At 36.4% G+C, this 14,483-nt stretch overlaps 1 protein-coding gene across 1 annotated transcript in view; it reads right to left on the bottom strand.

The window, feature by feature from the left end:
• Positions 1-14,483, bottom strand: part of LOC150084458 (cell adhesion molecule Dscam1-like) — a 435,843-nt gene that overhangs the window by 186,323 nt on the left and 235,037 nt on the right. The window contains exons 14-19 of the mRNA XM_090376242.1: positions 11,969-12,117; positions 11,236-11,367; positions 9,519-9,686; positions 4,011-4,081; positions 959-1,202; positions 590-685 (exon numbers count right to left, since the gene is read on the bottom strand). Coding sequence (XP_090232368.1) covers positions 590-685; positions 959-1,202; positions 4,011-4,081; positions 9,519-9,686; positions 11,236-11,367; positions 11,969-12,117 — 860 coding nt within the window. The remainder of the gene's footprint in view (positions 1-589; positions 686-958; positions 1,203-4,010; positions 4,082-9,518; positions 9,687-11,235; positions 11,368-11,968; positions 12,118-14,483) is intronic.

Here is a 14,483-nt window from a genome sequence, read left to right as displayed (position 1 = left end):
TGTAAAATAGATTTATATGTTTTAAGAGTGTGTATAATGCAAATAATTAATTGTATGACGGATCGCGCTGTTGGCTGAATAGCCGTGTAAGGAGGGTGCAGACCATATTTTATTCCATTTATACACTCTCCAGTTTCCCTGAAAATCTAATCCCCATAAAACCCCCTGAAAATCTAATCCCCCATGTGGGAGGTGCTGGAAAAAACATCAGATTTACAGAGATTTCGATTAGACTCTGGAATCAAAATGGTGTTTGCGTTTGCTCATGAAGCTTTCAATGTGAGACCTGAATAAGCAGTACATCCTCTGGTATATCACTAGACTCTTGAGTCGCTGAAGCCTCCCCAGTTTTCTGGTTCAGGCTATCACCCCTCTTTCTTAGCGACCCTGCCAAATGTTTTCTATTATTGCACCAAGTTTTACTTTTAGATTTTCACACTCGCTGAATCTAATACAAGGAAATGTTAAATATCAATCGTAAAACTGTTACTACTATATTTTTGTTCTTGGACACATTTATGATGTAGATTAATGAATCATTTAAAATGAGGAAATATGATTAAAACCTCTAACAAAAGGAAATGTTTACCTCTGACTGTAGTGTCGTCTTGATTTCTTTCCCACTGAATTGTTATCGCAGAGGAAGTAGTTGAAGTGGCTGCCAACACCGGGGATGTAGGAGGTGCTGGAAAAAGCATCAATGTTTTTTCATTACTATATTCTGATTTTCATTATTATTCTGCTGTATTTAATAACGCAAAGATTTACAGAGATTAATAATGTTGGCAAGATTAGTAAACCAATTAGCTTTCCGTACGTTTTTTCTGTAGTTTATCGGATGCATTCAATTAAAAAAAAATAGAAAAAATAACTTTTATAAATGCATTTAATCCTTAAGTTAGCGTACTGCTTTACAGTAAACATTGTAACATGTTACGATTTATTACCATTAACCTACCTGCTTCTAATGTTTCTGCAAACACTTCATCTGAACGAGGACCAGCCCCAATATTGTTGTAACCCTGCACTATAACAACATACTTCGTCAGCCTTCTGAGATTAGTCAGATAACTCATCTCTTCGTCGGCCAAATCTTCGGACGCTTCCACATTTTTGTACTGAAAGGGTTCTTCCGATCCGGCAATTTTGTAGCCAATGTAGTATCCTTCTATGTTTCCATACTGCAGATCTTTTCTGGGAGGCTGTGTAAATGAATAAACATAAATTGATTGGTATAATATTATTCTCTTAACACTTTAGTTGTACATTTATTTAAATATCTTTATTTATAATAATTAGCAAACTAGCTGCTATTAAATTTCTATAAAGCTGCAGGTAGCTGAAGTTCAAACTCACTTAAAAAAAAGTATGTTATATTCAAAGTTCTGGTTTTGCTAAATTAAAAAAAAAATATATATATATAAATATACCTGAAAAAATCGACTCATTCTCATTATGCGAGTTTATCTGCAATATTATGTGCCTAAACTCATGTTAATACATTTTAATATGCGCTCAGTTACTTGGTTGAGGCATTTTGTAACGCGGTTTTATTTAGTAATGGCCCACATCATTTAAAATGACCAGGGATATTACTGCGTGCATAAGACATCATCAAACACACTATTCGATAAATCCCAGCATATTTAGTGATATGGGATATTAATATATCGAATTACATCATACCACAAACAATGACATGCCATTAGAAAGTCACAACCTTCAAAATGCAAACACTTTATCTGTCATTACTATACCATTGTATCAGAATGTATGGTAGCAAGAACGTTAATTTTAAAGTTTTATGACCATTTAGCATAATTTTAACTGTTTTTTTTAGATTATGGAGGTGGAAAATACCATAATTTTAAGGTAATTGTTTTAATTAAGAAACAAAAAACTCCTTTCAGTCTGTTAATGTTGGGTGAGTTAACTGTGACTCAGAATGAATACCTGGTCTTTGTGAAATGCTGATCAGCTTATGAACATAAGATGTGATGTGAAACCATGTGCTTATTGGTTGTCACTAATTGTTTCTTGTCTTGAACAAGAAAGATTTTTCAGCTAATGAACCAGGGGCTCAGTCGTAACGAGACAGATACAAATTTTTCTTTGGCGACACTTTGTCCCTGTAGTCCTTCCCCCGTTATTCTGTATTGCCTAACTGCACTGAAGTTCTCTCAACCCTGTAGCAACATATGGTTTTCATTTGCCTCGGTGACATCGTTGAATCTCAAAGATGCTTTCCACCAGTGGCCGATTTATTTGGCTCTGGAAGATATATGCTGCTTTTTCTTCTCCTTCTTCTTTGGTCCTTAGCTGGCAGCTGGGGGAGGCGGTTGGCCACGCAACCAGTATGCTGCTGTAGGTGCCGCAGGGTTTCGGACTTGCTCTGTGATGTTCTTCCATACCTTACGATCCATGGCTTCAGTCCTGGCCTGGTTAAGGTCGAGACGTCGGCTCTTCAAGTCATCTTCCACTTGCTTGGCCCACGTTTTCCTAGGCGCGGTCCGTTGGATGCTCCATTGGGTGGGTCGTTGTCTCCAAAGGAGTGTGGATGGTATTCTGTTCGTGCCCATTCTACATACGTGGCCAAACCATCTGAGCCTTCGCTTCTGGATTTGGTCGGCAATGGTTGGTTGCTGTTGGCATCTGGCACGGATGGTATCATTAGTGATGCGGTCGCGAAGAGAGATGCCCAAGATCTGCCGCAGGCATCGCATTTGGAATACCTCAAGTTTGTTCAAATCTAACTTGAGACAAATCCATGTTTCCGATCCGTAAAGAAGAATGGGCAGGATCAAAGTCCGGAAGAGTCGGATTTTAGTCTTTGTGGAAATGTTGGTCCTCTTCCACAGACACCATTTGAGCGAGGCGAACGCAGTGGCCGCCTGTCCAATTCTGCTGTGGATTTCCATGGTGGATGCAACTTTCTTCTCCTGGACCAGCGACCCAAGGTATTTAAAGTCCTGCACTTGCTCGATCTGGACGCCTTCGAGATAGATGGTGGCTTGCGACCCATCTGTTGTCAGGGCCTTTGTCTTACCAGCATTGATCTTCAAACCGTATGGCCGGGCAATGCGGGCAGTGTCGTAGAGGATGTCCGTGGCTTCAGCGTCGTTACCGGCAAGGATAGCACTATCATCAGCAAACATCAGGTCAGTCACATAGTGATCCTTGTCATATTGTATGCCCTGTCTGTTTCTGAATGCTTGCCTCATAATGGCGTCGACCACGATGTTGAAAAGCAACGGGGAGGCTACATCCCCTTGGCGGACTCCAGTTTGGATGGTAAATTCCTCAGATAAATCGTTCTGGATGCGCACCTGGCTGGTTAAACCGTTGTATGCAGTTTGGAGGAGTGTGATGACTTTTCGAGGTAAATGTTCAACCTCTAGTAGTTTCCATAAGGCAGGCCGGTGGACACAGTCGAAAGCAGACTTAAAGTCAATGAAAACAATGACGGTTCGCTGTCCACACCAGATCCTCTCCTCCATTAGCTGACGAATGGCAAAGATTTGATCACAGCATCCTCGCCCGGGTCTAAATCCTGCCTGTTCTTCTCGACTGGTTTGCTCGCGTTGTTTTTGCAGTCTTGACTGGATGATCTTCATAAAGACCTTTCCGATGATGGAAAGGAGGCTGATGCCACGGTAGTTCTTGCAGTCCCGGTTATCACCTTTCTTGTGGATCGGTACGATAATGGCTTTCCTCCATGTTAACGGAATTTGTTCAGTGCACCAGATGGTTTTGAGGAGTGAGTGTAGTCGGCTTTTTACTCTGTTTCATCCCGAAAAAACAATCAAACCAGTCATAATACAAAAATATGCCATTTGCAGGTAGGCTATACCGAATCCCTTAGGTTTTGCGTTCCCCATTGTCCAGGATTGACTATTACCATCTGCGATAACAGTTAAATAAGAAACATCCGAATACAAATAATTAATCATTATTCGCATAAGTACAATGAGAGTTATAAATATATATTTTTACGAAGTAGTGTAACTCACCTTCCACGTTACTTTTAGCGACTGAGAACCTGTTGCTTGAACTCTCACATCCAATGGTGGTCCACCAGGTACTGAGAAAGAATGGAAATACATATAAAACGTTTTAAAATAAGAAATATTATCTATATTTATAAGAAGCCATTGTTTATGCTGAAGAAGACTAATATCGAAATCAAAGTCCCTGTAGAAGTGACGAGAACGTTACCATTATAGATAACAATTGACAGTTAATATCTATACAACTAAGAAAACAGAAAGAATCCTCCATTCCCCCCTTAGAAGAATGGCCTGCTTATTAACAATTAATTTCCTTTATTTATGTCGGAAATTTCGGAAGATTTGTTGAAGCGGTATCTTACATTGACGTAGGGCACAAGGGATGGATGGGTTCTGTTATGAAAAGAGAGAACCATTTCTCTTTGGTTTGAATGACGGACTCAGCTTTGTTTACTTTATGTTATACTACATTTGCTATTTCTTATTGTGTCTACAAGAAAGTGTTTTAGGGTAAATGTAATTCGTGTTTGTTCATATTGGCTCTACAATCCTGGTAGAACCAATGAATGTGTATATTCAATTTTAATATTGAATAAACCATATTATCAGACTCTGATATTCAGACTCGAAGGTAAAATATCGTTGAATCAGCACCGTTTACACGAAACGAGAAATTAACTTAACTTTATGCATACCGGAGAACGTGTGAAGAGAAGACTTCTTGGTATTTCATAAGATAATGTAATGTTAAAGTTTATGATACTTGCTAAACTGACAAACAGTTTCACTTGCTGAATGACTTCGTCAGTATAAACTTGTGGATATGATTATTTACCAACTTATTTATTATTTTCTATTCATATTTCGAGGGTTTAGTGTCAAACAACGTTAACTACAAAATCGTTTTTAGTTGATGTTTTGTAATTAACCAAAAAAAGTCATTTGACATGTTCTTGGTTTACCAGAAATGTACTTACAGCCTAAGCTACCTTGTAAAGTACAAGAGACGTACAGTTCTATGACATAATATGCGTTGTTATTTGTATAAAGTAAAACTAAAGTTATCGCAAAAAGAAAATGTAATTTTGTAGTTAACGTTATTTAACACTAAACCCTCGATTTCACCGAGACAATATCTCTTTACATTTAAGTTCTGAGAGAAGGGTAGTATTGCGACTATTTGCCATTCTGTAGAAGAATCTCTGCTTCTTACATTGGATAGTTTTAGAAAATACATGGAATATTGGAGAGTATTTTTATTGATGAATACCTGATGGAGGTCTTATTGATTCAACTAATCTAAATATGATTTCCACAAAACGAGAAAGATAAAGTGAGAGGAAAACTAATAAAGATACTTTGGAAACAAAGTTACATTTAAAAGAAAATATTATTTTTATGCTAATGAATGGAACATGAGCTCCATTTGTAGCTGTGCTGTCATCAAAAGGCAATTTAATTGCTTTTTGATAACAGCACAGCTACAAATGGAGCTCATGTTCCATTATGGTCAGAGACTGTTTAGACTACGGTGGGGGGTTTGTGAGATGAATGGCATGCCTTTGTGCGAATTTTTGTTGGCTAACCTAATGAAAAACATTGCTCTTTGGAAAGGGATGTGGGCGTTTCAACGATTAATCTTATGGTGAAAAGTTTTGGATGCTGGTTACGCACCTATATGTTACCTGAGGAACGAATGCCTGTGATCTTACTTGGGTCTACAACAGATGTACAAGTGAGTGGAACGAAGTGTTGGCCCTTCAGATAGAAGAATTTGTCTGCGACTGAAGAATATCTCGAACAGTGATATGCGACCTCTATGAACTGAAGAGCCAACTATGAAATTGATCTCAACCTTGAGGTAGTAGCAGCATTTAGGAGCCAGACTTGAGTTTGAATTTGGGACCCATCACCCTTGAAGCACACCTGTCTTCTCCGGTTGGCTGGGTTTGTGTCGGAAAAAGAGGGCTCCTGAGCTGTGAATAGACGACCACGGCGAGCCTGCCGCTTGGATGGCGACGGTGAATAGCGAATCATTGCTTTACTTCTTGAAGATGTTGGTTCTGAATGGTTTGCTACTGAGCTGTGTATTCCTTAGTAGTTAATAAAAGTATGCTACATCCTCTGCTCATTCTATTACTGCGTGGACTTGAATATGGATTGGGTTCCATGTCTTGAGCAGTGATATTCTTGATTTTAGCTTCATCATTGCTGTGATGGTAGTTGAGCTGTATTTGTTGTTTGGGGAACAAAGTTTTTGACTGATTTGTGATTTTATGTAGTGAACGCAAAGTCGATTTCCTGTGGTGAGGTGAAGCAGTTAAATATTTCCTGGTGAGAGAGAGAGAGGGAGAGACTTATCCTCTAATCATGACCAGCGAACTCATGATCATCTTTAGTGCGACATAACTGTTTCATTGATATATGAACTAATGAACTGACATATCCTCCCTATTTGAGATATTATATTGATGCTATATTTGCTGTTTCATTGAAATCTGAACTAATGAACTCACATGCCCTTCAAATTGGGGATATTATATTGGTGCTTTTTGTTATGTTATCAGTATGATGATAGACATTTGATGTTGATTTGGTATCATCCGTACGCTGGCATTCGATCCTTGGCCGTCTCCGTTTGCCCGAAATGATAACAAACTAGTGGTAGTTTGTTATTCTAGAATTCTCTTGTATTGCGGTAGATGGCGGGGTTGCTAGTTAAGCTGGCTGAGACCACCTTCTTTAATAAATAAAAATAATATGGTCAAAGACCGGATTAAAGGAAGGAGTCCTTAGGACCCATTTTTGTTTATCCTCAAATAAACAATGTTAAAGAAATTGCGAAGTTCGAGGAAACTATCTAACCTAGGTATAGTCTCTTTGCCTGAATCAGTGATCCGAGAGTTACTCATTTAAGAATGTAATTATGCTGCATAAATGTGGTAACGTACCATTTACGTTGAGACGAAACACCCAGTTTCTCCTCTGAGATTGCAGTAACCATGTCAAATAAATTGATACTGGTGACCCACAGTTAGGCAAAGAAGGATAGCTAGTACACTCTGTCTTCATTTATAACAGAAAAGGCATTTACTTCAGGACTAAGTTCAAAGGCATAAAAAAGTGTGTATTTTCGCTTCCTCGTATTCGAAGAATGCAGGCTAACCGGGAGCTAAATGGTTTTGTGATAACTGCGAAGAAAATAGCAAAAAATGTTTGAAGCTTAATATAAAAAAGCGCCCGTGGTGAATAGGTTCTATTCAATTAAATTAAGAGAGACGCAGAGGATGTAAGCAAACCCTTAGCCATAATTATGAGAGCACCTTTGGATTCAAAGGAGGATCAAAAGGTGAAGTGAGTATTTACAGACATGTTACCTTAACTTCTATTTCATGAAAAATAATGGAGTCCCTGGTTAAAGAGGTAATGCAATATATCTAGACAAGAATGTAATTATATTGAAGTCAGAGCATGGATTGTTAACGGTCTTTCTTGTCTGATTAATCTGTTTGGATATTATGATGCAGTAACAAAGGAACTGGATGCATAAAATAATTTTGATATCATATACTTGGATTTCAGGAAAGCTTTAGTGTACTGTTGCACATAAAAAGACTGCTGTACACATTGGAGCTGTGTGCCATTAACAGCAAGTTACTGCTCTGGATAAAGGGATGGGTGAAGGTGTGGGAGAAGACAGAGAAAGGTTATTAATGGACACTGCTCTTCTTGAAATAATGTTATTAGTGGAATCTCCCAGGGTTCAGTACTGGGCCCATTGCTGTTTTCTATATTTATTAATGATATTGATAAAGGTATATCAGGCGTAATGTCTAAGTTTGAGGATATAAGTGCTTGGCAGCGTACTTAACAACACAATAATCAGGTTAAGCAGCTGAAACAAGATCTAGACAAATTAGACAGGTGGGCCGAGAAATCGCAGTTGAGAAATGTAAAGTGGTGCCTATTGGTAGCATTAATCTCAGATTAACGTACAAACTGTGGGTATTACACTCAGGGTACTGGAAAATTAAAATGACCTGGGCGTAATTGCGCAGACAGATAAGAAATTCTCTGAGCACTGCAAACAGACTGTCATGACGGCTCATGGGGTATTGTCAACGATTATACAGGAACTTTGTTTCAGGGATAAGGAGGTGATTAATGCATTGTACAAGGTAATTGTAAGGAAGCCATTCGTTCTGCACTCGCTCAAGTCTAGTGGCCACATTTTCACAAGGATGTAGATCTACTGGAATGGGTGCAGAGAAAGGCAGTGAGATTAGTGCAGGGAATCAGTGGTGTGAGTCTGAAAGCTTTAGTTCTGCAAATTGTAGCATCTGGAGACCAATCACCACCTGCGAGGTGATCTGTTTTGAGGTTTTTAAGGCCTTTAAAGGATTGATCAAGCTCACTGCTGAGACCATTCTTCCTCTTACTCGGACAACACTCGTAAGGGGGCATAAATTCAAATTGAAGGATGATTGCAGGATAGATGTGCCTTCAGCAAACAGGTGGCTGATTACTGAAATATGCTTTCTGTCGCAGTGGTGGTGGGTAGTTTGGATAAATTCAAGGAATAACTAGATGAACTGGCATCAGCCCACTTTTTTGTCTATTGTGATTTGCTGCAAGAGTTACAGCTTGTAAAGAGTAATATGGAGAAGTCCTTTCAAGACAGTGTGTACATTGGATGAGGGCATTTTAGTTCAAGAATATCATAACTACACTAATTCGGAATACAAACAGAAGAATGTATTTTATTCTTGGTTAAGTTGTGGCAAATCATTTTTTATTTCCTCCTGCACATTCCAATGACGTCAGTAACTGATGGATAGAATGTTTACTTGCTATCCTCCCACCAAATACGGAGGATGTGGAAAGGTCAGGGAATGACCACCGCATATCCCCGGAGCAATATGGCCTTAGTTGCTAATGCTCCTAAAAAAAAAAAAAAAAACTCCAAACTCCAAAAACTTTCTAACCATCACTTATAGACGTGATCTTCGTTAGCTTTTTTATTTTCCTGTTATTTATGTCATTTATGTACTGTCTGTGTATATTGGGTTCACAAGACCGAATGCAGAGGGTCTTTAAAAATTCATCCAGTCTCCACCGATATTTCAAGCAGACTTTGCCAAAGGAGTGAAAAGTCATGAAAGTACCATACTACCACGCAGGATTTCATAGTGTAAAATGAGAATACGCAAAGTGTTATCTTAGTTCAGGACAACCTTTAAGAGTGATTATTAACGTCCTGATACGAAAGTAGACAACCAAACATCATTACCTTAGGGGAAACAAAGTTTGAGATAGTATCTGTAAATACAATTTTTGGTATATTTTTTTATTGATTTTATCACAAGTTTTTGTAAATGGAACAATCAGTTTGCATATTGATCTTGGGATGTTAGTGTTAATATTATCAGTGTTATTAACATATTTTTCATAATATTGTTTATTTTATGATTACGCTTTTGTGCTATGTAAGAGTAAATTAGAACATCTTACCTTCTTCTTCTGTTGTCGATATGACTATATCACTTGGATCGCTTTGTCCTAATGCATTGATAGCTATTACTCGGAAGTAATATGTTGTAGCGGGAAGTAAAGACCTAATTGCGGCTCCAGTTTTAGAACCTGCTACTGCAACATCCGAAATGTCTTCTTCCCAGCTGGCTAGATCAAAGAGAACATAACTGAGGTTCCATTTTGAATATAGAATAAATAAAACAAAGCGAAAAAGTTTACAAAATAAAAATAAATACCATATACAAAGATTAATAAGGCTGAAACAATAAAAAATCCAGACTATGACATTGCAATTGCTTCATTACACGTCTCATCAGTAGGTGGTAGGTACTCAGTGGTATAAGAGCCGATGACTGAGTTATGAATTATCTATACAGTATGAGAGTTGCCAGAAGGTGTATGTGTTAGACTAATAAACTTTTAGGCTATAAAACATCAAACTGTGACATAACTGCATCGTAATAGATCAAATAGCTTCGAAACGGTGCTGTCTAGGTGGTGATGGTATTCAACTGAGAATAAGTAACAGCAAACTTCTCTAATGGGGAAGGGTTTGCTTATTCAATTCTAAGAGGCGGGTAACTCATCATGAAGGATTTCACAACATGTTAAAATCATGATGCCTAACGTATAAATTTCGGGTTATCTTAAAGTTCAACTGTGTAGTTAGGAAAATGCTTTCTGTCCTAATAAACAAAGTACAGTTAATGCATTTAAGGGTGTATATAAAGATGCTTATTATTTTAAGATCCGAAATATCTATCTAGTGGTGTGCATTATAATGTTGGCTTGCAATGTGCAACATTCATTGTCCATATAATTAATGCTCCAATTTTTACAGGGTCGTTATTATATAGTATAGTTATTTTATTTTTTTTATTATATAAGAATTTGAATAATTGTAATTGAAAACTCTACGCAAAGGAAAGTTTTTTGTTAGGATATAAGTTACATATAGAGTAGTATATACAATTTATGGCATAAATACGACATTTAATGAATAATTTAGTAGTGAGAAGCCAACAAACGTTAAGATTATTCTCCTAGTCTTTTTCTTACTTTATATATGTCTTGATGCATATCCTTGCGATCGATTTTTTTAAATTTCTCTCCATCTAGAATTGCATGTAAAATACTTAACTTCAGACCGAAATCGTGTATTTTTTCCTTGAAATATTAGTTCTTGTTTTCATAAATAACGAACTAAAAAAAATGAAACAACCTTATCAACTATTTGATACACTCATTACAAAAATAATATTAATAGTAAAAATAAATAAAAAAAATTATTCTTTCCTCCATAAGTTAACATTGAAGCATTTGATATTCCATGTATATGCTCGAAATTAGGGTAAGTTGTTGCCGGGAAGGCATTTTAACATTGGGAATTTTACGAATATACGAACATATATTTACTCTTGAAAGTTTTCAGTATTCAAAGGCCCATCTCTAATTGGGAATACTGACTTAGAGATGGGCGTTTATATTAAGATAATCTTCAGTTATTCTGATAAAGTCGTCTTCTTTATAATCGGGACTTACAAAATAAAATAAAAAAAATTATCGGAATGGTTAAAAATAACAGAAATGGAGCTCGGGAAGCATTGTTTTTTCCCTTTCAAAGCTAACATAAAAAGATATGAAGCAAGGTGATTCTAAATTTACTACATAAAAAAAATGAATCTCAAGTACTTGCCTGTCCCATTGATAAATTGTACTGTAAATTTAGTGATAGGACTGTTGCCACTAAATGAAGGATTCCAGTTGATGATGACAGAACGACTTGTCTTCTCTGTTACCGTCACATCACTAGGAGGCGAAGGAGGTTCTTTGAAATTAAAAATATGTTTCCAATGAATAAACTGAATTTTAGTATTAAAATACGATTAATAATAATTTATTTATCCATCCCTATTTTATGTTAGACTTTTTTGGGAGATAACAGCAAAAAGGAAGGGAGAACACATAAGCCAATGGCTTTTTAGGGGGGAAGGGGGTGTTCCCTTAAAATATTATGAATATACAAATATACAATTTGAAAAATGTACAGTTCTGAAATTGTACAGGTTAATGTTCAACAGGAAGGACAAATAAATTAGTGTTTTGTACATTTCTTTACAGAAGACTTCGAAAAGCATCACTACTTATAATATGATTGTGAACATTTTTACAATTAAATGAGAAGAGAAAAGAAAAATGATGAGATACATGCATTAAAATAAGTTTATCTGCAGAAATACTTGTATATTAGGCATGCCAATTGTTAGTACTTCAAGGACAGGCTTGATCTGTGTTGTAACATAAATAGAAAATCTCCATTTTACTATATCTAGATATACTCTTGACGACATACGATCTACATTTTATAAATAAGAAGATTTGAAGGAATATAAATTAACATTATACGCAAATAAATATTTTATTTTTACCTTGCACAACAAGCTGTATATTGGTTTCATCGGATCCGAATTGATTCGAAACTACACAGGTGTATAGTGCTGAATCGGCTCTAACACTAGAGGTAATCGTGAGTTCGGAGATTATCTTCCCAGGGAAAGCCTGCTCATTGAGAGTATACCTAAAGAATACCAAAGAAATGTTTATAGAAAACATTAAAGAAGCAAATTAAAAGAAGGATATTTCTTCTGTATTCCTAACTGAATTCATATTGCTTGGACAATATTAATATATTGTGCTCATCTACAGAACTTACAAGCATATGCACTGAAAATATCGCTGCATATAAAATATGTTGGATGGAGTAATAACTAAGAACTTCATGATCATGGATTAATACAAGATGCATATTTTCAGAATTGTTAAATTTTGGTGATAATAATTAATTGTATATAAGAGTTACGGTGTGATTTTAATATCTAATGCTATAATGCATAAATTGTGAATTAAAATTATTATAATAACACTACCAGACAATTTTTTTCCTCATACCTCTGGAACGAAAGTTTGTTATTCTGACAAAATCAATGCCATGATTATGAAATCAATCTTTTACTTCTATCACATCAACATCAAAAGATATACGAATTTTTTAAATTCCTTGTTTTCATACAGTATCAGCATATATTGTTGTAATTATTACACACAATATATGTTACTTAGAAATGTTTCCCACTCAGTGATTTCCTTTTATACTCCAGATTGCTTTCCCGCTTAAGGAACCAACAGTAATCTCCCATCATGGCAGAGTCACGGCGACCTTTGTATCGTTTTTGCATTGCAGATACTTCCTGGTGGAAGCGCTCTCCTTGTTCATCACTGACATCTGCTAAGTTTTCAGGAAAGAAATCCAGACGGGAATGAAGGAAATGCATTTTCAAAGATATTCGGCAACCCCATGTTCTTTATGCTTAATAAATATGCGAATCCTCTGCTTTCTTTATCCAGTGCCTTGGTGAAATTCTTAATCAGTCCAAGCTTGGCGTGTAAAGGGGGAAGAAAAACCTTTTGTGGATCAACCAATGGAACATACTTTACATTGCTTTTGCCGGGAATATATTCTTCTCTCTTATCCCAGTGTTGTACGACGCAGTGTTTGGCTGTTGCATGAAACCATCTTGCAGTCCAATCACTTTGAGTTCACCACACATATTCCAACCATAGTCATTGTAACGTATAGCAGCAAGAATCTGGGACATACTATCGAAAGTTTATTTCAGGCCAACATCATGAACAAGAGGAATTGATGGTAAAGTATTTCCATTACGAAACAATAGCGCTTTCAAACTTAGCTTTGACGCATCAATGAATAAACGCCATTCAGAGATATTGTGATCAATTTTCAGTTCGTGCATAAGACCAACGACGTCTTTGTAAACACACGTTGTTTTCCATTGCAAAATATCTTAAACTCTTCATTTCTCTTACGGTATATTGTAATGTTTGTATCTTTGGTGAGTAAGTTCCACTGTTGTAGTCTGGATCCGAGTAATTCACTCTTCTCTTTGGGTAAGCCCAAGTTGCTTAATTCTTCTTGTTCAATGTAGTGTGGGGTCTTTTCTTTTTCTGGCTCGTAGTCAAAATCATGTGAAGTACATGGTTCCGCGACATCTGATAAAACGATTTCTTCCGTAACTTCATCACTACTTCCAATACCTCAAGATTTTCATGGCACAGGTACTGGCAGTTCTTTACCGTGTGGTACTGGCCTAATTGCTCTTTTTGGAAATACCTTTTATTTTTGTCATTCAAAAATAGCAGTCGTCGAAATGATTCTTGGGTTCGGGCCACACCATAGGGACGGTAAAAAGTAATGCTCTCAGCTTGCCATATAACCACAGCCTTAAGTTCGTTGTATAAGTAATACAACAGATATACGGAGCCCAATTTTTTTCTTGGTCACCGATCCTACAACTAAAGTACAATGAATATGCAACTTTTGTGACATTGTATATTTTCTTCCTCTGAGTTTTTTGGGGTTAAGTGTCCACAAACATAGCAGAAGTTGTCTGGGTGATTGACGCAAGTTCGGTGCTTTGTCTTCATCATTTTAACAATGCATTAACCTAAAACAGTAAAAGCAATTGGTAAATTTGAACAGAAGGTGAATTCTTGTAGCATAGTTTATCATAAACTGTATATGGAACAGTTGAATCGTTTAATAAAAATACTAACTTATCTGGAAAAGTGCATCAAAATCAAAAAATACTATATTGCAAGAACAGTAATGATGTAATTCCTTAACTTTTAGCCCAATAAACAAAACCAACCAAAAGTTAATAGGTTTAAAAATTGTATTTCAAACAGTAATAATATCTTTGTACAGAATCCAGTTATCTATCTATATCTTAGATCTGAGACGTTATAGGAAATTTTTGATTGATATTAAATTCTATAGATGACCAGAAAAACTTGACCAGAAACAACCATTGATTTACTGGAGGCAAAAAAAATCATGTTGGATAGTGTAATTAGTCACGCACCTCA

Source organism: Mastigoproctus giganteus, chromosome 6 (genome assembly GCF_048544385.1).
Source record: "Mastigoproctus giganteus isolate SK-2022 chromosome 6, ASM4854438v1, whole genome shotgun sequence".
In the NCBI taxonomy this organism is placed as follows: domain Eukaryota; kingdom Metazoa; phylum Arthropoda; class Arachnida; order Uropygi; family Thelyphonidae; genus Mastigoproctus; species Mastigoproctus giganteus.
Note: the sequence above shows the minus strand (reverse complement) of the source record. Positions and strands in the feature narration are given on the sequence as shown.